Source organism: Larus michahellis, chromosome 2, assembly GCF_964199755.1.
Source record: "Larus michahellis chromosome 2, bLarMic1.1, whole genome shotgun sequence".
NCBI classification, from domain to species: Eukaryota; Metazoa; Chordata; class Aves; order Charadriiformes; family Laridae; genus Larus; species Larus michahellis.
This window is the reverse complement of record NC_133897.1, coordinates 21,163,203-21,190,943: the sequence shown is the minus strand read 5'-3', so window position 1 is coordinate 21,190,943 and position 27,741 is coordinate 21,163,203. Positions and strand designations below refer to the sequence as shown.

At 36.6% G+C, this 27,741-nt stretch overlaps 1 protein-coding gene across 5 annotated transcripts in view; it reads left to right on the top strand.

Moving 5' to 3' along the window:
• Positions 1 to 27,741, top strand: part of MLLT10 (MLLT10 histone lysine methyltransferase DOT1L cofactor) — a 146,995-nt gene that overhangs the window by 106,374 nt on the left and 12,880 nt on the right. For all 5 annotated transcript variants that reach the window (XM_074574494.1, XM_074574493.1, XM_074574492.1 and 2 more), the window contains 3 exons: positions 19,831 to 19,948; positions 21,332 to 21,404; positions 25,935 to 26,089. In XM_074574494.1, the coding sequence (XP_074430595.1) occupies positions 19,831 to 19,948; positions 21,332 to 21,404; positions 25,935 to 26,089 (346 nt within the window). The remainder of the gene's footprint in view (positions 1 to 19,830; positions 19,949 to 21,331; positions 21,405 to 25,934; positions 26,090 to 27,741) is intronic.

Genomic DNA, 27,741 nt, shown 5'->3' with positions numbered 1-27,741 from the left:
TAATGCAAAAATCCTGGTATCAGTTAAAGAACACAGGGTTTTATTTGGGAGATTTGACAAACAGAAAACTAAGGCTAGCCCTGGCAAAGAGGTGGCCAAGACTGACATCGTGGTAGCAAATTAAAGTTGACATGTATGGTACAGTTTTGTATTTGAAAGATCATACAAATGAAGATACGTAATTCATGTTTCGTGATGAAGGGATAAAGGGGGACACTGGAGGAGTGCAGAAAGGTGACATAGTCAAAGTAATGAACGAGAAAAAATATCTTTATGGTAGTATTCTATATATGAGTTTAAGTTGGGCAAGATTGCATTTATCAAAGCAAGAGAGTACAAAGTTATAGTTGTAGTGAGCCACCATGATTAGAGTGTAAGTATGAAGGAATACTGTACTGGACATGATGTTTTTATACTTTGTGTTTCTTGTATTTTATGTTTTCTGATGGATATCTGTTTTACAATGAATATATCAAATACATGTTTTCTGTGCATATAAACCATCAACTTTTGTAAAGTTTACAGTGATTCAAGATAGTGGATATAAACCTGAAGAATTAAAATCAAACTTAATACATACATACTTATGTGTGTGTGTATAGTACATGTATAGCAGAAATACTATGTGCAGGCCAACATAGAATACATTTCACTATCAAATAACACTCTGTTGTTATAGGTGGCAGTTTGTATTTTTATGTAATCCTTCTGGACTGGTTTCCTAAAGAAATAAGGCTTGTGTTATGCCAGTGTGTCTGTGTGACTTCTGTCTTGTAACTTTGGAACGTGTTGGCCAGTTTCACACAAAATTGGGTGGCATCTTTGTTGCACAAATTGTTAGAAACTGCTGTAAAGAAATGAAATAACAATATGATGCTTTGGTGAAAAGCCAGTGTAGCTTTTGTGAAGAGAAATCACAACCAATTGGATTTTTAATTTTTTTTTTATTTTTAACATTCCCAAAGAGTATTACACAACATAACTCACTGAAGACACTTAAATTGAGCAGTCTGGAGATAAGGGGAGAGGTTGTGTCATAGTTTAGTAGCAGGTTAAAAGATTTGAAAAAACCCAAACAAGTAGATGCTCAGTTTTCACAGTGGAGAGGTTTAGAGTCTTGGAATGATCAGTGTTATAGTCTTTTGTACAGCTCAACATATTCTTAAATGACCTAGGAAAAGGAGGAGAAACAGAAGCCAATTTTGCTGATTATGCCAGGTTAAGCAATGAGCTATTACGAAGATCAGCTGTCACAAACTGCTGAAAAACCTTACCAGCCTATGTTGACAAGGTAGTAAGAGGGCAAATGAAATTCATGTTAAAGGGAAAAGGCAGTTTCTATTCAAAACAGATACAGTAGATATCGAAAGAGGTACAAGAAGGGCCATGGTATTGAACAATGGCATGGAACAGCATGTTTATAAGGAGAGTAAATAGCGTAGGACTCTTGGCCTGAAAAAGAGACACTGAGGTGGGATAAGACAAAGGTCTCTAAAATCATGACCGACATGGAAAAGTTAAATAAGCAAGAATTGTGCACCATCGCTTCTATTTGTTAAACTCTATTGGAGGATAAACGGATTTAAAAAGCAATGGGACAGTGCCCATATTTAACAGACAGGAAAAGAAATACCATAGAATATTTTTTCCTTGTGTTGTCACAAAAAGGTGAAGTATACCCTAGGAGGTACACTTTTTCTTAGTGTTTAGCTGAACTAGAGAGCCCTCCATAGGTTAAGTGCTTAAAATTCCTGTCTTTCCTTTGGCTCCTTTTTTTGGGAGATGTGTTGGGGTGGTTTATTTTATTCGTTGGGTTTTTTTTTCCCCCAGAGGAGTCACGTATCTTATCTCAGTACCTAACTTGTTTTCAAGTGGTCATAGATTTACTTGTCGGGATCTTAATCACAGCTACTACTATTTAAAGAATCTTTTGGTTCTGAACTGTAAAGGGGAGTTCAAATGGTGAGAAGTTTTGGTTGACAGCCTTAAAAGGGAACTCCTGTGTTTGCACAGAGAATTAATGAAGTTGTATGCTGCTTCAGTGATTCTAGGCCTATATTTTGGTAGCTCGTGTCTGCCAGTTGGAAATTGGTAAAGGCACAGTCTTTGTTTTTTCTTGTATCAGTGGTGTCAATGCACAAATTTGAACTTGGTTCTTCCATCATCTGAACCATTATGCAGGCATTGATATTTAAACTAAACATCGTGCCTCAGATAAGCTGTGTGGCATGATGTGTCTTTAAGTTATGCTCTACAAGCAAGGCACCTATGTTTATTGTCCCAAACTTTTTTCCTTTCTGTATTCCCTGTCTTCACCATTTGCAGTTAGACTGTCGCTTTTCCTTTTTGTCTGGCATCCAGTAATATCCAAAAGGTAGGCAGTGGACATTTTCAGTTGAGGCTAAATTGCTTTAACTGTCACCTTTCTGGGTTTTTTTGTTTGTTTGTTTGTTTTGGGGTGGGTGTTTTGTGGGTTTTGGTTTTTGTTTTTATTTTTTATTTTTTTTTACCCTGCTGATCTATCAGTTTTGAGAGAAACTTTCTACAAAGAAGCTGTAGTGGCAAGAGGTGAACAGTCAGTTGGCTTTAAGGTCCATGGACACAGTTCTTCCTGATTCATGGGGAAAATGAGTTTACAGACTGCTTTCTAACATGGAGGAGAAAGAAGATGGATGTCTATTGTGAATTTTCAAATACTAAGTGCTTTCATGTCCCGGTTGAGGTTTAGAATTGGTGCTACTTCTGTCATGGCACCAGACAGATTAGGTGCTTTTTCCCAGCTTTCAAGACTTGAAAATACCAAGCAGATCTTCCCGCTGGAAGTGTCTTTGATTCACACTACATCATGACAACCACCTGTAATGTGCCTTTGTTTTTCCTGGGCTCTGGGAGTCTTTTTCAGTTCATGAGGTCCTTACTACTGCTCAAAGAGACTCAATTGAGAGCGCCTATTTTACCATGTAGTTGTTCTCCAATTCAAGAGAACCTTTTTTTTTTTTTCATGCAGTTATCATAAATCACTGATTGTAGTTCAAGGGTTAGGGTTTACCTACTTAGTTCTGCAAAATTGCATCAGAGTGCTGTGTCTGCTTACTGGACTCTTGGCGATGTATTCTCAGTGTTTACCCACCTCTTGACCATGAAAGTCTTCAAATAACGGTGTGCTAATGCGTTTCTTGTGTAGTGTTCTAATTACAATAAAATCAACCAAGATCCTAGGTGTACATACAATGGTTATAAGTCAAGGTAAGCTTGTGCCTCTATAGCAGATAAGAAGTAATAAGTAAAAAAAGTAGGTTTTACTTAAACTATTGGTTAAGAGAACAAGCATGCCCAAACCTTTGTTGCTCAGCTCTTTGTTCAGAATGGCAGGTATGCAACTGGAATAGTATTAAAAATTGGAATAGCCTCAAAGATGCGCTGCTAGAGTGTACTCCTCTAATAAGTCAGCTGTTACGTTTTCTTAGATATCTATCACGCATTTGTAATTATGATTTTGGGGACATCATAAATTTGTAAATTTTTGATGGATCTTTTGCATCTTTTTTAAAACAAAGGTGTTAAGAAATTCTAAAGAGAAGGTCTTGGAAAAAATATATTTTCCATAGAATTAGTCTCAAAATTGGCTGAACTATTTTGATTAAGAGGTTATGGTAGACATCTAATACAGAAAATTTTGTTCACAGTATTAAGAAAACTTGCAAGCAATCAAAAGCAACTGTTCTGAAGTGAGAAAATTAGGTAATACTACTGTGCCTTTTGTTATTTTTTAATAACTGCTATGCCCACATAAAACTTCAGTGATTGAAACCCCTAAGTGCTGCTTTTTCCTTCAACAACTAAACAACACTGTTTTCAAAGCTTAAAAAACCCCAACAACTTGATAATCCTGGATTTAGACTCTTTCATTCTATTGTCTAGTATGATAGTTCCCATACTGTGGGTTTTGTTTGTTTGGTTTTAAGACGAAAACACAGTATGGGCCTTGTTGCAATCACCTTTTCTTTTGTGTCTCATTTTCTTCTCCCTCATGCCACTCATAATTTTTATTCCAATCTAATAAATCCAGAAGAGATTATTAGCTTGTGTTCCATGCTGTGACATAACTGAATTTAAATGCTGGTGTTCCTCACCAGGTGGGAAACAACAGTCTAGTAAAAATGTCACTTGCTGGAAATGCAGACTTTTTTTCATCCTATTTCTCTTTTTTATGTGCCTTGAGCATAGCCTCAGATAGGTTACGCCGCTTAATTCAGTGAGGCCTTATTAGTGTAACAATGCATTTAACAATTGCAAGAATAGAGGAAAAAAGGGATACAGGAAAGAAGGTATAGCTCACACAAATATTTGCTCCTGGTTTTCTGTGAATTAGTGCTCTTGACGTGTTTGTAGGTACTGCCTGTTTTGCATGTAACAGCAAATTACTATATCTCAAGCTACTGTCATTTGTCTTAGAAGCATGCCTTTAACTTTTGCATGAATATTAATTTGTGCTCTGTTGAGAAAAATCACTTTCTTGCATGCATTTGGAATAGAGTCTGTCTTTTTCCCTGTTAAGCTAAGTCACAAGTTGCACCATTCTGAGGTCCTATGCTCGGTTTTTATCTCAAAGATTTCCTTGTGTTTCATAATTATAGCAGAAATGTTTGTCAGCCTGTTGTGTTGTTTTGTAACAGTTTGCTGTATTGCTCTTTCTGACAAGTTATTCTTAGTGATTAATATATGTTCATAAAAAAGCAGTGACCTGGGTGCCTCAGTACCATTTGGTATTGTACAGCAGGATTTGTTTTCTGCTTTCTTGGGAAGTGGTGGTTGTTAGATTAACTTTTATTTTATTTTATTTATAATTTTGATTTAGTAGATGTAGTGTTTTCTAATGAAATGTTTGCTGCTTTGGTTGAGATTGAAAGTGGTCGAATCTGTCTATTCTTTTTGATGGTTTAAATGAGAGAAATCACCCTACTAGTGTTCTGTGGTCATTTGTTTCTGGTGTCTCTGTGTTCAGAATACAGGATCAAACTGCAGAAACGGAAGTAAGGGGTTTTGACTGGGTTTTCTTCCAGTCATTGATTATTAAAGCCATCTTTCAGACTGTGTTCCTTTTAAGAAAAAAATGCGTTTGAATATCTTGTCATCTCATTTCAATAGTATTTTTAGTGGGATTTGAAATGGCGTGTAGTGGTTTCTTTAAGATATACAGCCTTTTATTGTAAACATTTGTAGCTCGTCGGCTTTTTGGTGCTGATATTTTATGATTCAGTAATGTATGATCTTCACATTATAGTAATCTCAGTTTATTCAGAAATTTTCAGGATTTATTCTTATTCTGGAAATTTAATATGATCAAATTGTGACTTTTTTTCCTTCTCCCATGTTATGGTATCTGTGCTCTTAGTGACTGTAAAGCACATCTGTGAGGCAATTTCAAGCGATATTGCACATACTTGTCACTAACCTGTTTTACAGATAAAATGCAAAAGATTATTTTGTCTTTCTTAGGACAGAGAGAAAAATGTTTTTTTGCTAGTGGATTCTTTCCTTTTTAAGCTGTTTTTCTTCCTCTGCAGCTTCTGTTTTATTTTCTTCCTAAGTTCCCATCTCTTACTTTATGGGCTGTGTTTCCTTTGCCCCAGAAGCAGCTCATAAAGGGAAGGAAAAGGACAAGAAGTGTCTGTAACAGCGGTCCTTGTGGCTTGCACAAAGATAGGGAAACTGAATCGTTCCTGTTTGTTTCTTTTTTTTAGGCCAGAATTTATTTGTGACGGCATGATAGATAGGTCCACTTCAACATGGTGTAATGAACTATTGCCTCCGTGGTGGAGATGTGATAATTGGGAAGGTGCTGCTACTCAGTTGCAATTCTAAGTGAAATAAGTTTGCTTTAATCACTTCCATTATCCCTTCTGAAGTTCGTTTGGCTTCACTCCCCTTAGGAGCAGTAGAAAAACAGCAGGGTTTTCTTTAGCATTCGTATAGTGGTGGTTATCCTCCTTTGTCTGATCCAGCTTTTAGAGGGAGATAAGGCTTATTTTTTTCAATAGATCTGGAGTTATTTGTTAACAATAGAGGAATGTTGAAAGCTCAGGAATCCTGAGATCTTTTCAGATTCTGAATGTAGGGCATCTGATGTTTCGGATGCTTCTGTCCTGTGGTTTTTATTTTCTCACTTTCTGAATTAGTCTAGTCCCTAATTTTGTATCTCTGTAGTCCCCTGCTCTTTCTCTACATTACTAGTTTACACTATTTTTGGCTTCCTGTTTTAGTGGTTTTTTCTTGCCGTAGTTTAAGTCTGCTCATCATTTTGCATGCTATCAAGGGACCTTTCTCCTCCTTTTTCTTTTCTATTCTGGCACCCGTGGGAAAATGAGTGAAAATACAGGAAAAAAGAACTCTATTCTTAGTTCTTGTCCCTGTCAACAGAGAAGTTGGGAGCACTTTTGGGAGCAATCTTATTTTTCCCTTCCAAAACAGGGATGGAATTAAGAGGGAATTTAAGAGTACATCTTCAACGAGTGGTCCTTGATGAAAATTCAAGTTGAGAGGGCTTTTTGCAAGCCTTCAGAAGGGGTATTTGGGCATTTTCATAGAACAGTAAAATGCACATACCTGATTGGTATTGCTGCTGAGTTTGCAGTTGTAGCTTCAAATTATGGATGTCATATTCTCAAAGTCAATGTGGCTGAGGAATATACTCCTCCGTCCACTTCTGCTTCCCTTCTGTCTTGCTCAGAGAAACATACCCTGTTTCCTGCTGCGCTTTTTATTTTTGTAAGTTAAGTATTCAGCTCAAAGGAAACATGACGAAGGGAGCAAAGTTTCAGGTTAAGCACCTGAAGTTTACTAGAGCTGGGCAAGTGGAAGTGTAAGTCCATTTAAGGGAAGTTTCTGGGGCATCCTCTCTGTGGGTACTCTAGAAAATGGCAGGTCTATTAGCTGTCAGTGTTTAATGAACTTTTCTTTGGGGAGTAGAATGAATACATGAAAAAAGACAAATTGCCCTCAGTTCTAGGACATTGGGATGTGACAGATGTGACAACCTCAGACTTCAAGTAACCTGCACTAAATGGTTGGCTGCCTAAGTGAGCTTCCTGCTTTGCCTCCAAAGGTACACATTGCAACCATGTGTAATGGCTAAAGTTAAGAATTTAGTGTAATAGTCTTGCAGACACCTTTGGATCACAACCTCTTAAGGCTTAAAGCTAGAGACTTTGAGATGATCTAAACAAACTTATTTAAGCAGCAGTCCTTTCTTGCAATGCAAAGGAACTTGTCCTAATTATGGTAAATTACATTAGATATCTAATCAGAGATGATTTCCATAACTTATGAAGACCCTTAAGCTCTTTTCACATTTTTTCAGGCTAATTCCTGAAGTAAGTTTCTTAATATAGAAATAGTTGAGATGCAGAGTGCCAGCATAGCTCTTAAGAAGTCCAGAGTGCAGATAGTATAGATTTCTACTGCTTATCGGCAAAGCTAGTAATGGGTGGGTGCCTTGTAGTGAAACTCTCACCACTTAGAAATCAGCCATTTATATAAAGCATTGACAGCGCCTATTACAGTATGTTAATGTATTGCTAAATTTCTCCAAAATATGCTTCTTCTGGTGATCATGACATCAGGTTGTTCCAGTCTTTTCCTTTCACTGATACCAATTCATTTGATGTAATCTAGAGTTAAGTGATCTTTCCTGCAGATAAACAGTATGTTTTGTAAGTTCTATTAGTTCATTTTTTAAAGTTCAATTTATACATTTCCATACAGTGCGTGGTGTGTTGGTGGAGGGTTTTTTTTCCCTTTTTTTTTTTTTTTTTAAAGATCCAACATAAAAGTAGCAGGTTTTACAAATCTGTGGTCAGTTTGGTTGTATTTTCTGCATTTGTCTTTCAAAAGATGATTTGTATTACCTTTAATATGAGTCGTAATTAAAAAGAGAATAATAAAACATCTGGAGATCATGACATTGCATGGTTTAAGCAGCATGCTTCCAGAAAAAGGAAATAATTTCCTTACTGAGATACTAGATTTCTCTAATCAATAGAAATTGTGGATACATGAAAACTAATTAATGTATTTTCTGTGACAATCAAAACACCTTTTGATGATAAGATCTCTCTAAAGAGGGTTCCTACCCACTGGATCAAAGGTAAAATATCAATATGGATCACACACTCTTTGGATGTTGGATGCTGAAATTACTCTGTTCTTCTTATCTCATAACTTAAGAAAAAGATATGAACGGAAAAGGCAGCACATCCAGAACAAAAAGAAATCATTCTCAATAGAATACGTTGGTCATCCTTGGGACTCATTGCCACAGGAAATTGCCAGTGCTGGTAGATTTAGAAACTGTGCTAAATGTGTCCCTCGGTATGTTGTAGGCAGAGAGGGGTTTGGGATTGTGGTGTAAGACGTCAATGCAAAATTGTGACTTTCCTTCCAAAACCACTAAACTGTCTTTGTGTCACAGGCATTTAAATTTAAGAGTCTTGCAAAATTAAAAATGTAAAAGAACCATGCTAATAGAGGTTTTTCCATCTAAATTTTCTTGTTTGTTACTTAAAAGCTGTTTTAATTCCTTTTTACTTCTAGGCAAAATGGGTAAAAATCTAATTTTCTTCTCATTCAATCTAACTGAGGATTTTTGGGGTGGGGGTGGTGGAGAGTGGCAAGGAGGAAGAATTTACAGCCAGAGGGAAAATTCCTTCTAACATGTGACTCAACTAGAAGAACAAAGGAATCATAGTTGCAAGTAATCTAGCATTTAGCCCAATTAAAATCTTTACTTTTTGTATTTTTCTCTTGCCTTCAGTAAGATTGTCTTCATGTAGACTCAAGCAATATACAGGTATTCTGAAAGGCAGTTGCATGATTTTGCGCAGTGCTGCATGCTGAGACAACTGCATCAATGTTTCAGTCTAGCAATAAATGTTTTCTGCCTTCAAGCTGAAGCTTATTTAGCTTGGCTTATCTGGTGCTGCTGTAGCAACCATCAGTCTCCAGGCAACTGAGGCACATTGACCTCTTCGTTGAACTGAGTGTAGCACTACTTCAATTTAGCTGCCTGAGACAATAGTAATGGTGTTGAATGTGAAAAATGTGAAATTTTCTAGTCTGTATGCAATGGCAAGAATAAATAAAAATATTTAGGTGAAAGCAGATGTTTAGGTTTGATTCAAAAAAGGTTTCAAGTTTGCGTGGTGTATGCTTTGTTACAAGCTGCAAAGTTCGTTGCTGAGGCAGTGTCTTTATAGGCCTTGTATAAAATGTTGAGAATCTTGCAAGCATTTTTACACAGCAGTAATTGTGCTACTGTAGGTGCTTGTTTCATCACTTAAATAGCAAAGACTATTGAGGCTTATTTAGGAAGTTAAAATGTCCATGTTTGTGATTCTTTGTTATTACTATTTTTGAAATTATAGATGATCTTGAAAGTAGTTACTTTTCTCTCAGATCCATTATTTGCCATATTATGAGAGTCTGGCTTTCTTTGGAATACTCATGTGAAGAAAATAGATTACTATATGGGTATTCTGGGTTTGTTTCCTAATCAAGTCAGTCTTTCTGCTAGGCAATATGAGAGTGAAATTGTGATTTCTGATATATAGGTTAATGTTCTTAAGGAAAACAGATTATTGGGTAAGATATTGCTTCTGTTGTCTATGTAGAGCACATGCAGGTTAAATGCTATGAAGACAGAGGTAGATGGAAAGGATGGAGGAACAAACTTGAGGTAGAAGGGATTTGTGTTGAAATGATAGCTCTGTTTTCAGTTAGGTTTGTGGGGGAGGTGGAGGAATCTCCGGGTCTTATCTCTGTAAAGCCTCCGTTTTAAAAAACAAAAACAAACAAACAAAGAAGGTAGCATTCTAGTAAGCTTTTGTACAAGTCTCATTTTGTGTCTAGTTTATAAATAAATAGATTTTAATTGTTTAATGTGGAGGAGATGAGTGAACTGATAGTACAGTTGAGGTTATAGCTTTTTCACATTATTGGAAGATAGGCCTTCTACCCATGTGGTTTTTAATGACTTGATGTGCCCTTGTTGTACACTGGGCAGAGGTATAAATTAGTTTCTGTAGGTGTGCCATTAATTTTTCATTTTGCCTTTCAAATCCCACTGTGTTTCCCAGTTGCATTCATTCATGCCCTTCTTGGAAAATATTTGAGTACTGCTGTTTGAAGGTTAGATGGTTTCATTTAATTGAAGGATTTATTTGTACATTTAATCAAAACAATTGATTCTCAAAGACAGTATTTGATTATTTGCTTGTTCATAAGCAAGAGTTCATTACAGCTAGAAGTTCAAGGTATTTATTTTTGCTCGCAACATAAAAAGTACTAATGATGTGAATAATGTATCCATAAGATGATTTTACATGTCATGTATACAGTTTTCCTGACAGATTTTAATTATAATAATTTGTACATTTGTAATTAATGCTCTTCCTGATTGAAAAGTTGCCTTTTTCTTCTAAGATATCACAAACCCTTTTCTGATTTCATTTGAACTTTCCCAGCCTCCTAATTAAGCTTTTCAGTTAATTCTTTTATTTCAGCCAGTTAGTGAAAACATTTATTGTAAAATTGCACCTTGATTATCTGTTTTAAAAAAAAGAAACCCAAACTTTAAGGACTTCAAAGTGCTTGGATGGTAATGGTGGCAGTATGGGATGGGGTATCTTTTCAATCCCAGTATTGCTTTCATAGAATGAATGAGTAAAAGGCTACAGTGGATGTTTGGGGCTGATTCACATTGGTGGTGTGTGTATGATAGCAGGTGAGGTGAGGTTAGCTGTAAAAGGTACACTTGCTGCTTTCAGTCATCAATAGTGCTATAGGCTGTTTTAGTCAAGAAGTCGATATAGTTTGCTTGAAAATGAATTAAGTTCAATTTATAACTATGAAAGCCAAAAATGCAAATTTAAAAGGTGTAAATGAAAGTATCAGTTTAGTCAAAATACATAAATACTGTTTATCATGCTGAATTTTAATATTATTTTGTGCTGTGCTGGTTGTTTTGAAAAGTCATATGATGATATTGAGAAGAAATGTTGAAACAGTATTTTATTAAGAATTTTCGCTGTTGTCCTCAATTTCATCTGTATTTCTTGGCATATAGGAAAGTAGACAGGAATTTGGGAGTTGTTTTCATTGGAAACAAGGTCTAGATAAGATTTGTAAGCGAATTCCATATTTGTGGTGAAAATATTCAAGAGTTGAGTTGCAGCAAGTGATGCATGAAAAGCTGTTGATGTGGCAGATCTTCCTCTTGAGCTTCCTAGAAATTTTGTTGTATTGCTACAGTTAAATGCAGTCTGGCCACCCTTCTGTGAGTGTATATTGCCATCCCAGATGAAGAGCTAACAGAATTTAGAGAAGGCAAGTAATGATGTGTAGCAGTAGTTCCCCCACATCTCCTAAATGAAGTTAAAGATGGTACCAGAAGTACTGAAAGAATAAAAGGAAGCAATAGCACATTCTTTCCATTGCACAGAATACCGAGGAAAAGCTGACTGTTATATGCTTCCCATAGTGTAACTGGCCTTAAAAATTCTAGGGATGAAAAGTCACTTTTCTTCATTTGTCCAGGTTAATCTAGGAAACATAAGTCCAGGTTGCTTTTGCTGCTATCGCTTGGATAGGCAGCTGGTTTTGCTTCTCAAGAAGAGCAATTGATTTATATATATGTATATTATCAACTTTTGATTATCATTATGTACATAGAATTAATGTTTGAATATCTAAGCTCATTTAATTGCAATGCAGGTTTTAATCTTTATGTTATTTTCAATAGTACATTGTTCAGCGTTGCTTGCCATTGACCAAAATACATCAGCTTAAGATAACTCCTTGATGAAGTAAGCTGATGTTAGTATTGGTTTAGTGCTTGAATTTCCTTCCATGTTCCATGAAGCTAGACAATTGCATGGAAAGCATTAGTAACACCTTCTCAGAAGTGTAGCAGAATAGCTTGAAGAAAATATAGCTTGAAACTTCATCTGCATCAAAATTTTTTAGACTGTTTTCAGTAGTAGTTGACCATAATAAGTATTTGTTGGCGCTATCTAGGGCTTTTGATTTCTTTATTTCACGTTAATAGGAACAAGGGGTAGTTTTGCGCTTTCTATCACAGCATCGTGCTGTGATGGAGAACCAGTATGATTGGTAAATGGTATGACCCCAACCACGTTAATCTAGTATTCATACTTCAAGGGATAGAGACAGTGCAGGAGGAATGATATGTTTCTACTTTAAACAAGAAATTAAAACACCCTTTGAAATTATAGTTGACAAATAGATATTGGCTGAAGTAGGTAATTAGGTGATCTGTCACAAGTTGTAAAGCATCATCATAATATAACTCAAACCTACAATATAGCAATGACTATTTTTAAAGCAGAGGGGGAAAGAGATGTTGATTGGATATAAACTGATTAAGAAGCCGTCTCAGAATTGGTTGTTCCGGCCATCCTTGTTGTCCTATCATGAAAGGAGGAGAGTTCAGTAATGGTTTAACTACAATTAAATCCCTCCCCTTTCTTTATGGAAACTCAACTGTAGGCATTTCAGCATTAGCCTAAACAATGGTTTTGAATATGTTAAGCCCCTAACAATTAGGGAGCAGTTTGGGGCATTGAATAATGTGGAATGATGCAATTGAACCTGACAGCTTCAACAGTCAGCCTACTCATGGGACCCGAAAGTTGTTCACACTTGGTTTCATCTCTCATCACACGCCGAGTATTAAAACCTTACTGGTGTGGAGCTGAGACAGAAATGAGGCCTGTTATCAGAAAATATTTCATAGCATAAAACTTGAAAGGAACAGGGGAATAGGCATGCTCAAAGGTTCTCAAATTTTTGAGATCTAATCTAATTGCGTACAGTTAAGTATTGTCTCGTTTTTCTCCCTTTTGGTTTTTTTGCTTAAAGAGCATGTAACTTTTGAAATGAAGAAACTGTTTTCCCTGGAAATTTAGGTAAATATCCAGTTATGAATGCAAGTAGTTGCCAACTTGGGGAACTTTATAGTCATACTGTTACAGTAAAATACCATTTTGGAGTGATGCACACAAATATAAAACTATTTTAAATATTTCAGAGGATATTTATATATAGGAGTGAAATCTAGTTAACTTGCAAGTCTTCTTTAATTAGAAGACTAGACTTGCACTTTCTTTCTTACTGTGGAGGAAGTGTTTTTAAGCATCAATCAAATATCAATCATTTATTCCTATTGCACTCGGGCACTCTGTGAATTACGGTGTATCTTCCTTCTGTGCTGCTCTGCTGCTTATTGCTTTACTGATTTATTGAACATGCCATAAATGAAAGCAGTGTATTATATACCTCTAGATGGGCTTAAATCCATCTGCTGAAATCTTTTCAGGAAAATTTGCTGCCTTTTCAAAATAAATACTTAGCGCACTCTTTATTTTATTAGTTCCTACATTTTGATCATGTATTGCGTTATTTAAATAGAATCAGTTGAAATAAAGAATACTACAGCTTTAAAAGTTCTGCCTTTTAGAACATGTTTCAGTCCTGTGACCTTAATATGTATTGACAGGATGATTGTGCATTTTTAATAAATGCTTGCTACAGCTTGTTTCAACTGTGAGTGAAACATGAAGCTCCTGTTTCACCTTTAAATGATGTAGCACTCTTCCACCTCCTCTACTTTCCTGTCAGATGAAGTCGTCACATATGTAATAAAGCTTCGCAAATCGTTATTCTTGTCATTTTACATTGACATTTAAAAAAAAGTATTTTAGAACTTTTTAGTTACCTCCAGCTTGCTCGAACAATTTAATAATGTGATTTTTTTTTCCTTTGAGAGTTGCAAAGGATACATTATGGCACTAGAACTTTGTTCCAACTTGTTGTAGGACACCTTTACTATTATTTTAAAGTATAAACAGGCATTAAGTTTAGGGTGGACCACCACTTCTGAAAAAACTCAAGATCTTAGATACTGGTTTTTTTTGCTAAGTTTTTTGATCTATCAATCCACTTAGCAAACATTGTTTAATTCCTTTGATGTCTTTTCTTTTGTGATGTGATGGTTACTCAACAGACTTTAGCAACTACTTTCGAGATACTTAGATACTTTTAGAAAGTTCTTAAAGCTATTTGGGCGTGTTACAGTCAAATAAACATATATTCTCCTTGCTGATTATAGTTGCCCTGCCATGATAAATTAATATATAGTTGCTATTGCACAGTTTTAAGCAGCCTTTCAGTGAATTACACAGAGTAAGTATAGCAGCTTCTGTGTAAAACATGAGCAGTACATTTACTAGAATTAAGAGAAATCTTTTATAGAAATATTCTAAAATGAAACAAAAATAAGACCTCATGTTTGTAGTTTTAAAAAAAAAAAAAGGCACAAACTGTATTAGTAGAATTCATACCCTCAACCAATTTATTTAAATAACGTATATATAGATTTTTATTTTGCTAGTCTTTTCTCCTAGATATAGAAGCAAATAACAGTTGTAATATTCCATTCTGTAAGGTTGCTTCAGTGAAAGGATTTGACAAAAAATCTACATGGTTTTTGAAGTTTGTTTTATTTTGAGAGGAAAACAGCTGGAGGTTGGTTGCTAGTGAGCAGTAATAGTTCAGTTGGAATCATGCTATAGGCGTTTTAGCAGGAGCTGCGCAGTATTGCTGCCTTCATCAGTAAATGTCACAGTCATGTCTAAAGAACAAAGTTAAAAGTTTATCAAGAAGTTTCAGTTGGGACATGGTTGAGACATCAAGAAATGTACCTAACCTTGAATAGGATGTGAAACGAAACAAGATGTCTTAGGTGTTCTTTTGCAGTTGCTGACTTAGACACAATATAGCAAAAAATGTAACTTCTGGACTACAGTCGAGCCAGGAATGTATCCCAAACTAACTTTGGGTAATTATAATGCTAAAACACACACCTCTTTGAGAATAATGAGCATGCTAGTAAGGTACCTCCCGAAATGTTTTAGATGAGAGCTTAGATGCATATGTATAGTCAGGAGCAGTGAGTGGATCAGCTGTATTTTGTTGTTGTAAATACCGGGCAGTTGGAAACATGTGGTGTGCTGGCTGTGGTTAAATGGCCAGCACCTGATTCTGCAGAATTGAAATAAAACCAAATATCTCGACTCAGTGTGTTGATTTGCTCTTGCACGCTGGTAAAGAACCCTTATTTAGGGATAACATTTTTGGCACCCCAGATGGGACAGCCATAAGGCTTTGCTCAGATCGTCTTGGCGTCCTTGGCAGCGGCAGAATTGGATCGGACAGGACTCCAGTGTGCACTGACCAGTTGGTCGGGAACTCCTGCGAATCTCCTCCGGTGTTGGAGCGGTGGGCGACTCAAAGGTGCAACACTTACAAGATATTTGTGTCAAGGGTGAAAGGGGGCCAAATTCCTGGATTGGTGTGTATTAAATTTAATTACTTCCATGGAAGATTATAAAGTTGTACATAGACACTTGGTAACAGGGGAAAAGGTTACCCTTGCTGACAAATAGAAGTTAGAGCTGAGTGCACACAGAAGAAACATTGGTTTAGGTATAAGTAAGTGTAAGCTCAATATGGGATCAAGCCAATCCACAGTCCCTCCCTGTAGCCCTTTGGGTTGTATTTAAAAAAAATTGGAACAAATTCAGAGGAGATCTGATGACTTATGAGAAAATGAAAAGACATTGTAGTCAATGGTGGCCAAATTATAAATTGGAGAATGATGAGCAATGGCTGAAAAATGGAACTTTGCAATTTAATCCTATATTGCAATTGATGCTATTTTGTCGTCAACTGGGAAAGTGGGATGAAGTGCCTTATGTTGATGCTTTTATGACTTTGTATAGAGATCCAAATACTCAGAAAAAGTGTGGAGTAGGAGGAGATATGTTAATGCCGTGTATTGAGGAGAAGGAAAAAAAGCGAGTGTCTGTGTGTTGTGCAGGGAATGAACAGGAGGATGTTCAGTTACTGGTTCCCTCTTCCCCATCTCCCTTTAACCGTGAGCTAGGGACAGAACGTGAACAGGGAAGTTCGGGAGGGGGTCAAGAAAAAGGGCAAGAAGGGAAATGAAAGCTTTAGCCTCATTTCAGGCAGAATTTAGGGACACTCCCAACCAGCAATACAGGTGCCCTTGAGACAATTGGTAGGGGTAGACAGTATTCCAGTTTTTGTACATGTCCCGTTTACTGTCTCTGACCTGTTAAATTGAAAACAATCTGTTGGATCATACGAAGAAAACCCTGAAGGAATGTATCAGCTTTTAGAAACTATTATGTTGACTCACAACCTTAACTGGGGAGGTTTGCAGGCTTTATTGCATACCTTTTTGATTGCAGAGGAAAGGAGAAGGGTATTAGATAAGGAGAAAGAAGAGGGAAGAAAAAGGTGTAGGCAGGAGGATCCTAGTCAGTGCCTGCCTTTGGGGGAAGATTCGGAATGGGATCCAAATGCTTGGCTGGGAGGGGCTGAACTGAAGCAATGTCAGCAGCTGGTGCTGTGTGGAATACAGTATGGGGTCCCAAACCCAAAAAATCTGTCTAAAACATATGAAGTTAGACGAGAGTCTGAAGAAAGCCTGTCAGCTTTTTATGAGAGATTATGTGAGGTGGCTAAGAGGGGGACTGACTTGGATCCAGAGGAGGAGGCAGGTCGGGGAATGTTTGGCATGTTGTTTGTGGGCCAGTTGTTGCAGGATTTAGGAAGGGAGTTGTGGAGGGTGGATGGAGCAGGAGGAATGTCTATTTCTTAGCTGGTTGAAATTGTTTATAAGGTATGTGATGATGGAGAGGTGGGGAGGGAAAAGAGGGAACGAAGAAGGATGGGGCTGTGGGCCTCTCTCTTGGCTGCAGCGATTGTGGATAGGAGAGGGGGACGGGAGGAAGGGGAAGGGGGGGGGGGGTCATGGGGAAAAAGGCAGAGGGAGTCCTGGGACAAGACCCAATACAGGATACAGAGAGGCCCTCCTTTGGGTTTAAATCAGTGTGCTGCTTGTAAACAGGAAGGGCACCAGAAAAATGAATGTCCCTGTAGGGAAGAGAAAGAGAGAATGAATCAATCAGGGGATGCCCATCCTGTCATGTTAGAGGATTCAGATAATTCTCAACTAGTGGACGAGAAGATACAAGGATTTAAGGATTTGGCCTCAAGATTCAATGAAAGTGAAGAAGTAGATTTCCCTTGGTTAACATCATGTTTACCTAACTTGAACTGGTTAAAACAATTATTCCTAATAGTTGTCCTGATAGTGATAATCTTAATTTTAAGCGGTTGTGTGACCTGATGTTTACTGTTTTGTTTCAATTGAGGCAAGCAAGTAATCAAGAATAAAAATCAACAGCAAATACTAATGACTAAAATAGATGATGATTCTTCTAGGGAAATTATAAGACAAAGGAAAATGAAAGGGAGGATTACTGGGAGACTATAAAAAAGCCAAAGAGTGAGACTCAATGGGATTGTAAGAGAACAGGACCATAAGTCTGAAAGGGGGGGATTTAATGTCTAAGGAACAAGGTTAAAGGTTTATCAAGAAGTTTCAGTTGGGACATGGTTGAGACATCAAGGAATGTACCTAACCTTGAATAGGATGTGAAACGAAACAAGATGTCTTAGGTGTTCTTTTGCAGTTGCTGACTTAGACACAATATAGCAAAAAATGTAACTTCTGGACTACAGTCGAGCCAGGAATGTATCCCAAACTAACCTTGGGTAATTATAATGCTAAAACACACACCTCTTTGAGAATAATGAGCATGCTAGTAAGGTACCTCCCGAAATGTTTTAGATGAGAGCTTAGATGCATATGTATAGTCAGGAGCAGTGAGTGGATCAGCTGTATTTTATTGTTGTAAATACCGGGCAGTTGGAAACGTGTGGTGTGCTGGCTGTGGTTAAATGGCCAGCACCTGATTCTGCAGAATTGAAATAAAACCAAATATCTCGACTCAGTGTGTCGATTGGCTCTTGCACACTGGTAAAGAACCGTTATTTAAGGACAACAGTACTAATACGTACTGTGTTTCTGGAAGCTGTTATACCTGGGTAGGTAGAAATGCCTGCATTATTTTTTTAGACTTACAGCTAATTCAGATTAATTCTACTAAAGACATGCAATTCTTAAAAAAAACAAACAAAACAAAACAAAACCAAAAACAAAACACCAGAAAAACAACCAGATTTGAAGTGATACCGTGTTTCCATGTCTAGCAATCTTGCACAGACCTTTAAACTGAAGAGCGAAAAAATTCTGATCATTTCAAGTAATTACTTGTGGCTTTTTCTAACTTGGTGACAGTAGAAGAATGTAAGTATCAGGCACAATTTCTCACCAATATATAGTAAATAAAGCATCATTGAAAACAGTTGTGTGAATTCATAAAAGTCCATTCATCAAGTTTAATATGTTGGCTGAAAGCCAAAACTTAATGGTAGTGTGTGATTCTTTCCAGAGACATAGTTTATACTCTGTAATATTTTGCTGTAATAACCAGTATGTTTCCCCCATCTCTTGTGTGCAGTTATACATGTCAAAATGTCCCACAAATTGAGTTCCTTACTGTTCACCTTCTTTTTTCATTTTTCAAAGTTTCCTTTGTAAAGCTTGTTTACATTTTCTTAAAAGATTCATTTTAAAACCAGCGATCACACAGGTTGTGTATCTTTGATTCCCCCTGCCCCCCCCGTCCCCGCCAGCATTGCAATCTTTTCTTTGTTCTGAAATAATTTTTTATCAGGTAGGAAAATGCCTTCTTAATAAGCAGCCGTGCCTTTTTTTTCTTTGATTGCCTGTCTCTGCAACTCAGCATTTGACACAAATCTTTTCTTCGAAAGGAAAAAAGCATAAGCAGCCAAGGAAGAAGGTATTTTTATTGCGTTGGATTATGCAAGATTTTGGCCAGCCTCCTTAGCTTCATCTGTTTAAGGGTTCATTTTCGCTTGTTTGGCACAAGTCCCAGCAGAGACCTTCAGAATTGTGGTTAGCAACATGAATGAACACAAACTTTGGGAGCTCTTCAATAAGTAGAGCTGGCCAACTGCCAAAGATACAGTTCCTTATATGGGGTCAGGGCAAAGCTGTGATTCGGCGAGCCCCCTATTGTATAGAAAACATACTTGTAATGGCTGTTTGCGTTCTTTAAAATAAAAACAAAACAAAACAAAAAAACACCAGGCTTCCAAGTCTATCAAAATAGGAAGTAGCAAAATAGTGTGCAGGTTTTACTAATGATGGAGTTGAGCAAAGGAAATATGGCTCTGTGTAGTTAAACTATAGAGCTGAAAGTTGGACCTTTTGACCTCCACAGCCGGCTTGTGATGTAAGGAACCCAAGCATTTGTGAGACATCTGTTGTCTACCTGCCCTTATTTTGTAAATGGTTTAATAAGATTAAATAATTAGTAGGATAACCACATGGTCACCATGCTACTAAGTCCTAGCATCGAGTGCATACTTCAGGATTGCAAGGAAGTTTACCCATCCTGCTACACTGTGGTTGTTTTAAAATGCAATTTAGGTATTTTTAATATTTGCTACAGTAATTTTTTTATTAGACTTTTTTTTATTAACAGATCTTGCCAACGACAAGTAAAACACACTTTAAAACCTGATATATTTTCAAAGTACTGCATACTATTTCTGTACTCACAAATGGAAAATAGTATTTTTTTTCTTTTAAATACAGTTTTTTTAAAAAAATTCAACTTCAAAAAAATTAATAATTGTGCATTAAGAAGGCTTTTAAAAAATATATTTAGCATTTCTCTCTGTTTCAAAAAAAAAAAAAAAAAAAGGATTCAAGTTTTAATTGGTTTCTTGCAGGCAAACACCCTACCTGGATCTTCTCTCAGTCTGCCTCCATCCCACATGTACGGCAATAGGCTGAATCCCAATTCAGCAATGGCAGCACTTATAGCTCAGTCGGAAAACAGCCAAGCAGGTAAGCTTCCCGCCGCTGGTGACAAATGGGCAACTTTACAGACTGAAGTATTTTTAAAAAGGTTGTTAAATTTTATTTTTGAACTCTGCTCAGCGTTTGGTTATTAAATGTCTGTATAAAGTTGTTGGGTGTTGGAAGTAAATTCTCAGTTGTCCTGCAGGACAGCGCGGTTTTTCTCTTCCCCCCTCCACACACCCCCTTTTTTTCTCTCTCTCTCTCTTTTTTTTTTTTTTTTTTTTTTTTGGTGTCTGAAATGTAAATGTTTAAGCAGAGCCATCAGCAGGCAGGAATGCAACAATGTCTCCTGTGACTTCTGTGATTGATGTGTTCAGTTCGGAGCTCTTTGCAACGAGAGTAACACAGCTCTGGGTTTTGTCGTGAATAGTTTAAACCTTGATTTGCATAATTCATGAAATTGCATTACATCCAACTTCGTGTGAAAGAGATCCCGTTAGAGAACTTGTGCGGCGTTTAATAATCTTGTGAATATTTACCGATTGGCGTTTTGTTACCCTTGGCTCTCCTCGCCGGTTTTAATGAGCCGCTGCCTCGGCTTTGTTTCCTTCCCTCCGTCCGGGTTTGTTGACATGTCGTAGCGGTCCCGGCTCTTTGGGGGAAGGGAAGGAGTTTAGCAGTTTACCAAGAATGGATCAGTCATGTCTCTGCCCTCCGAGAGGTCGGAGGTCGCTTGACTCAGAATAGGGGGAGGGTAACCTTGAAGGGGGCAGATAGGGTTATTTTATTGAGAGGCCATAGGGAAAATAACCCTTTTGAGTCCTTCCAAGCAAAACGTTTTCGTATACTTAATGAGGCCTTTTTTGTTTGTTTTACTGCCTTTTTAGCAAGGGACTTTCCTGTGCTCCTGCTTATAAATAGGAATTAGTGAATTATACGCTTACATAAAGTTTTCAGTAAATTTGCAGAATAATGTGTGCTTGTTAGACGACAGCGGTAAGTTTAATACCTTACGTATTTTATGAGTTGTTTTGGGATGCAAAGTGTTAAAAAAATACAGAGCATCAGGATTTGCTGTGATAAGCATACAGATTAGCTGTCCACAGCTGTGATTCATTACTTTCACCGTAGAAATTAAAAGTGGCTGAGGGGAGGGTACTGCAAATGCAAACCACGCTTCTGTGCTGTAAAACTGAAAGGAATGAAAGAAGTGAACATAATCCATGGCCTGGTACAGCCTCAGAAATGTGTAAGGACGACACCTTACATGCTACAGTTCAGCAATCTTAAACTAGTTACGTATTCACTCTTCAGCAGTAGCTGCAGATAGAAGTTGAGATTTAAGGTATTTTTAAAATATCTACATCAGCTTTAAAACTCTTATCTAAGAAGAGTCGATTTATCAGCTGTGAAATATTTACACTGCAGATCAAGATCTCGGAGATAATAGCCGCAGCCTTGTTGGCAGAGGAGGTTCACCCAGAGGAAGTCTCTCACCACGGTAAGCATTATTTATATTGGAGAGTGCAGGCAGAGAAAATGTTTTAAGATTTGGAAACTTCACTGTCTTTTTACTAGTAATACGGAAGTGTTTTAAAAGCCTATATATGTATATATAAACACAGATGTATGCATACATTTATTTTTATATTGATATATCTATCCAAAAAAAACCCCTAAAACGTCCAGATAGCTAAAATGTGCTGAAATTTACTTTTATATCAACTGAAATTAGGTTTACAAATGAAGGACTTTACTTAAGAAATGGAGTCTTACTTCAGAGGGATGTATCTATCATTTAATCCACACGTACTACTTATCTCCTCAGATTTGTTACCATAATCATATCTTTAGTCATATTTGCAAAAATTCCAAAATCCCTTAGACTTAAAGATGACAACAGTTACAGGAATAAGGTGGTCTGAGAAGTTAAATATCAGTAAAAATTTCAAAACAAATGTTTTCTTCCCTTTCCCTCTCCACTTAGAAATACGCAACAATTCTCTGTGAAAAGTACTTTTTTTTGTTGTGGTGCTGTTCATCTCTACTGAAGTTTGACATAAGAATTCTGCTGGAATTGTATCACGTTATTTTGTTTTAAAATACTTGCTGTTAAAATTTCAATATTGCACTTTAAATACTTCAGTAGTGTTTTCTTTGTATTTTAAGTGAATCTTTGTTTCTAAAGGGCTTTATTTTCCATACTGGATACCATATGAATTAGATTTTATAGCGTTATTACTGTATTTTTTCCTTAGAGATTAACCATGGGAATTTTATCTTGAAAAGAATTTTAGGATAGCTAAAAAATGGTAGTTACACAGATATAGTGTTGTAACAATGAATTTGATTGTTACAGCATGTGTTTATTACAGGAATTTGTAATAAATATCTCCAAATTAGATAATTTAATGTACATGACTGGTGTTGTTTATCTTGTGCTATATTCCTTAATTAATCAAATGACTTCTTGTCGAATGGGGTGAGAATATCCATTATAATAGTTAGGTGGTATTACCTAGTCTTGAACAGGCTTTTCAGCTTTCCAGTACATGTTGCTTCTAAAACAATAAGTAGAAAATTTATAAATTAGTTTAGACTGTGTTCTTGGTACAGTACATATATTTACATAAGTACATATATTTACATAAGCATATAAATCTTTATATGAATAAAGAACATGTCTGTATAACAGACAAGTAAGTTAAGAGAATTTTGCAAAGGTAAGTGCTCAACAATTAAGAAATTTCAGAACTTTTGATTATATATTAAGTAGTCCTCTTATGGTGTGGTAATGACAAGTTTTAATGCCTTCTTAGTTAATATGCAAAGGCCTGATCTTTGTACAATTTGGAATAGGTCATAGTTGTGTTCAGGCTGGCTTTAGATAGAATATTTGAGAAGCTAAACTTCTTAAATATGACGCTTCTATGCAGTGTATGTTCCGGGTATATACAGTCCAGCACTTACAGTGTGGTCAAATTTCAGCTGGTTTTCACGGGGATGGCAAAGGAGAGCTGTGTAATACAAAGGCCACCGCAGTCCACTGTTGCAGAGCTTCCTTGAGCGTATGGAAGCTGTATCGCTTCCCAAAGAGCAGATAGCTCTTGATTGGCAGTAGAGTTGTTCAAAAACAAGCCAAAAGGGGGAGGGGAACAAGGGGGAAGGGAATGGAGAAATGACTGCTGTAGTTCCAAAATTGAAAGATGGAAAAACTTATTCCGAAATACCTATCATGGAAAAAATTTAGAAAACTTAACCATTCAATTAAATTCAGTAGTCAGCAAATTTCACCACTAGTTTGTGCGATAAGAAAGATCACATGTATGTCGACATTTCTAAAATGTGTAGGTAGCTCTGCACCTTCCCCTGTTAAATAAATAAGTCTGATTATTTAAAATATGGTTTATAGTGAATAAAAAGCTAACTTCAAAAATCTGCTATCTGAAAACTTTGCAACTCTGAATGTTACCTGCTTTATCTATTAAAATTATTTTTCTGCAAGTTCTGACTCTCTTCCCTTTGAAGCTTATGAGATTCATAAATAACACACTTCTCTGAAAGAACCACGTAATTTTCAAATAGTTGCTTAAACCAAAAACACTTGCAGAAACAATTGTTTGCTGTTGATGACGCAGACGATTGCAGCTCGTATGTGAACGTATGTGACTCATGAGCTGTATGGGCATTTCAAATTCATATTGTTATATCTTTGTACCCCTATATAACCACAGTGTTTGATGTTTAAGCTGTCATATTTAAAATTTTAATATATTTGAGAAATATAAATATACCTGATATATGTGAGCTGTTTCTGTTTTGCAAAGGAATTGCTGCTTTTCCCAAGGTACCACTTAAACTTTTTTACCCTATATTTAACCTTATATTTAAAAATGTGTTATGTAATACCTGCATTGAAATATGTATGTAATGCCTATATCTAAATGTGGTATTGCTTACAACTGATGTTGTAAGAGTATGAATAACTGTACCCCAAACTTAAACAAAAAACAGTTGTGAACGTAAGCAAGGTATGAAACGTTGAGGCAAGGGATTCCCATCTCAGTGACAGCAATGGACCTGCACATACTGCACATTTATAATCCTATTGGAAACTATGATCAAATACTATTTGGAATAAGGATTCAACCCTAGTGTGCAGGAACCGTATCATGTCTAATGGATGAGGTGGGGGTTCAGCTGGAAGAGGATGGATTGACTAATGTTGCGATACAGGAAAATCTAGATTTTACGTTTTTTTTCTCATTCTGTACAGGCTTTGAGTGAAGGATTGCAGAGGTTATATAGTCATGTGTTGCTTTTTTTCTGCCTTTGTGAAATTGATAGGAAACAGTCCTTAGCCCAACAAGAATTTTGTTGGTGATTTATAATTCAAATGGTGCAATCTGTTAGAGTAGCGTTATGCGCCCTTCAAAAGCATTCATACAGAGAAAGAAGTTGCTGGGGGGGTTGTGTGGTGGGTTTCTGTATTTGTTTGCTGTTTGGGTTTTTTTGGTGTGGTTTTTTTTTTTTTTTTAAAGTGCGTTGTTTGTATGGAGTGTAGTACATCTGTTCAGAATGTTTCTGCATAAACCTTTCTTCTTATCTCTTCAGCACATCATGTAAACAACTAGTTTTAAGGCCGTTTTTTCCATGACTGTGCTGAACTGTTAAATGCTGTTGAGTTGTCATCTCTTGTCAAAAACACTACCTTGGTTACCCATTCATCAGGGCTTTTTGTTTTAACAAGTGTTGTTCTTCTTTCATCCTGTATGCAAAAGAGGAATTATTTATAAATACTTAGAGTTCTTAAGTCACCTACTTAAAACCTTTTCTCGTTAAAATAGCTTTGCTCTGGTGCCTACAAAATGCTTGACAGTCATTAGGTAGCTAATGTACTGTGACCACTGCTTATTACGCTAATCATAATTAACACACTGATTTCCTGAGCTCTATATGTTGTCCTGTGCTGGGACTATGGTGGTCTTGTTGGTAAGTTTGCAGTACATGTAAAACAGTGTGGCTGTGATCCTGTGATGGCACCAATAGTTGTTACTGTAACATATAAGAATCTGAATCTGAGCTCACTGGAGATGATTTAAAAAAAAACAGCAAAACCACAACAAAACAAACAAATAAAACCACCAGCCAACATTTAGTGGGCTTTGGTGTTAGTCCTGTATGAGGAATGGGACCATGCATACGTGAGGCCAGAATCCTGAGTCAGAAATACACCGAGCATCTAATTTTGCTCACAGGTTAAGTTTTGCCTCATCCAGTGCAAAAGAAGCCTTCTCATAGGGCAGGAGGGGTACCCAGCTTTCTTAGTGGCTGTGTGCTGAATATTTAATTTTCTCCTGAATGAGAAAAAGCATGTGGCAAAGGGATTATTCCTTGAACTATGTGCGATCAGAAGTAAAAAAAGAAGTATATTAAGTGTACACAGGACGGGCAGAGTATAACTTCAACTTCTGTTGCGTCCCTTCTGAAAGAATATTTTTACATAGTCCCATCAAAAATCTGGTTTTACATGATTCTTCTTAGAACAAGTTAGGCAGTGGAATTATATCTGGCCTTTCTGTGTGGAAGTACCGTTACTGTGCTGATTTTAATGAATTGTTTTTATTTTCCCAGTTTTCTCTGGGAAAGGTTTGGAGATATTTTTTTTTTCTTTAAAGACAGGTACTCTATATATCCATATATAATTGTTTCCTGCTGTAGAAGTATGTGTTGTATAATTTAATACAATGCTGTTTGTCAGTTAGGTATATATTAGTCTGTATGCAAGAAGAGGTTATGTGCTTTCGCAGTATAAATTCTCACGCTGTGAAATACTACATCTTTGTTTTATTAAAGCCTTGGCAGTGAGAACCAGGACTTCTTAGTGATTTTGATGAATTAACTTAGCCTTGGAAGTGTAAGATATGTAGGTGATAAGGGCTGACATAAGGAAAGAAACTTCAACATCATTTTACTAATACATTTCCTTCCATCCTTTTCTTTAAACAATAAATTGCAATATTTTCAACAGATCCCCTGTAAGCAGCTTGCAGATTCGCTATGATCAATCAGGGAACAGTTGTGGAGAAAATTTGCCCCCAGTAGCAGCCAGCATAGAACAGCTTCTGGAGAGGCAATGGAGTGAAGGACAACAGTTTTTATTAGAGCAAGGCACCCCTAGTGACAGTAAGTACTCACATTGTGTTTATTACCGCTTTTGTTAACTGTGTTATTCAGAACTGCCATTCAGTGCTTGTCCAAGAGTTTGAAAAAAAAACTTATATTCTGCTGTGAATAGAAATATAACTGTGGTATATAATTGTAATGTAGTTCTTAATGCAGCACATGGCTTCAGTAGATTACAAAAGACTTCTCTATAATTATCTACATTTTTATGGATGGGGAAATTGTGTCATGTAAGAGGAAGTGACTTGTAGATCCATCTGGTCAGTTGCAGAGTTTGGAAATGAATTCTGGACTCTTAGATTCACTACTGTAAATAGTATAGAATAGTTCCCCAGTTTGCTTTATATTGTGTGATGTAAATCGGCATAATAATTTTTTATTGTTATATTTTTCATTTTTTTAAATCTAAACTGCCTACTTCTGTTGCTGTTTTAAAAAAATATTTACAAATGTTAGCGAGGCATCCTACTGGGCTTTCCTATCTTTTTTATGCGCTGTGTTTCTTGTGAAATTCTCAAAGCAAGCAAATAATTATTTTCTCAAGTTATGTTTAATAGAGTAGAATAGTCCAAGAATGAATACGTTAAAAGCGTAAGTGATGAGTAGATAACTTGGATCTCCATACTCAACAATCTATCAGTATCAAAGACAATGACTGAATACATTTACTTTTTTTTTTTTTTTTTAATACACGGTTGGGGTTTGTGTTATATTTTATTGAGCATATTCTTCTTGTTGGTAGTATAAAGTGGTATCTAGTATTTGGTATTTTTATGAATGGTATCCTGACAAAAATGCTAATTGTGAGGAAATTCATGCAGGGATAATCCTTTAAACATGATAGCTGGAGGACAGGTTTAGCTAAGTCTTATTGCATCTCATTTGGGCTCACTGAGGGTTCCTTTGTATGTTCTTGAAGAGGAGGGATAAAAGCTAAATCCTTGGGAAATGACCAGATGTGCCTATACCAGTAGACTTATGTCTGTAGTAGGCCCAGAGGTCATGTTAAACAAATACAGTTTAGAATTTAAAAAAAAAAAAAAAAAAAAAAGGCTATCCCTGTGGCTTTACAGTCACACTCTAGTACTAGTTGGGAAATCCAAGTTCTGAAACCAAATTGGAGTTTGAGAAAATTCTGCTTGGTAAAAATCAGGTTAGTAGAGAAGATGATGCCCTTTTTCTGCAAAAAAAGGGGTGGCAACTGCAGTGCTCACACAGTGCTCCCTGCTGGGTGATTTGTAGATCGCCGCTCAAAGCAAACGAGAGCTCCTGCTCCCAACAAGGTGTGTCATGATAACTTCACGTTGGGTGACTTTTTTTTCATTGTTTCTGTAAGTTTGTGACTCGCTCTACAGGGCATTAAAGCAGAAAAACTCCCTTTTCACAAACTTGCTTGTTTTTACGTAAATTATGTTGGTTGGCTGTATTGTTAGTTGAACCCATATTTGCTAAACTTTTTCTGGTATGCAATTACCCTGTGCAACCAAAATAGTACTGTTTTTATATTCTGGTTTGGGGATAAGTTATCATATATTGCTGTTTGCTTAAAATGAACATCATCCCTAATGATGTGACTTTATCTGTATTTAAGCCGGGATGTAGATATATTGCAAAGTTACTATCACATGCTATGTACTTTTTTCTGCACTTCA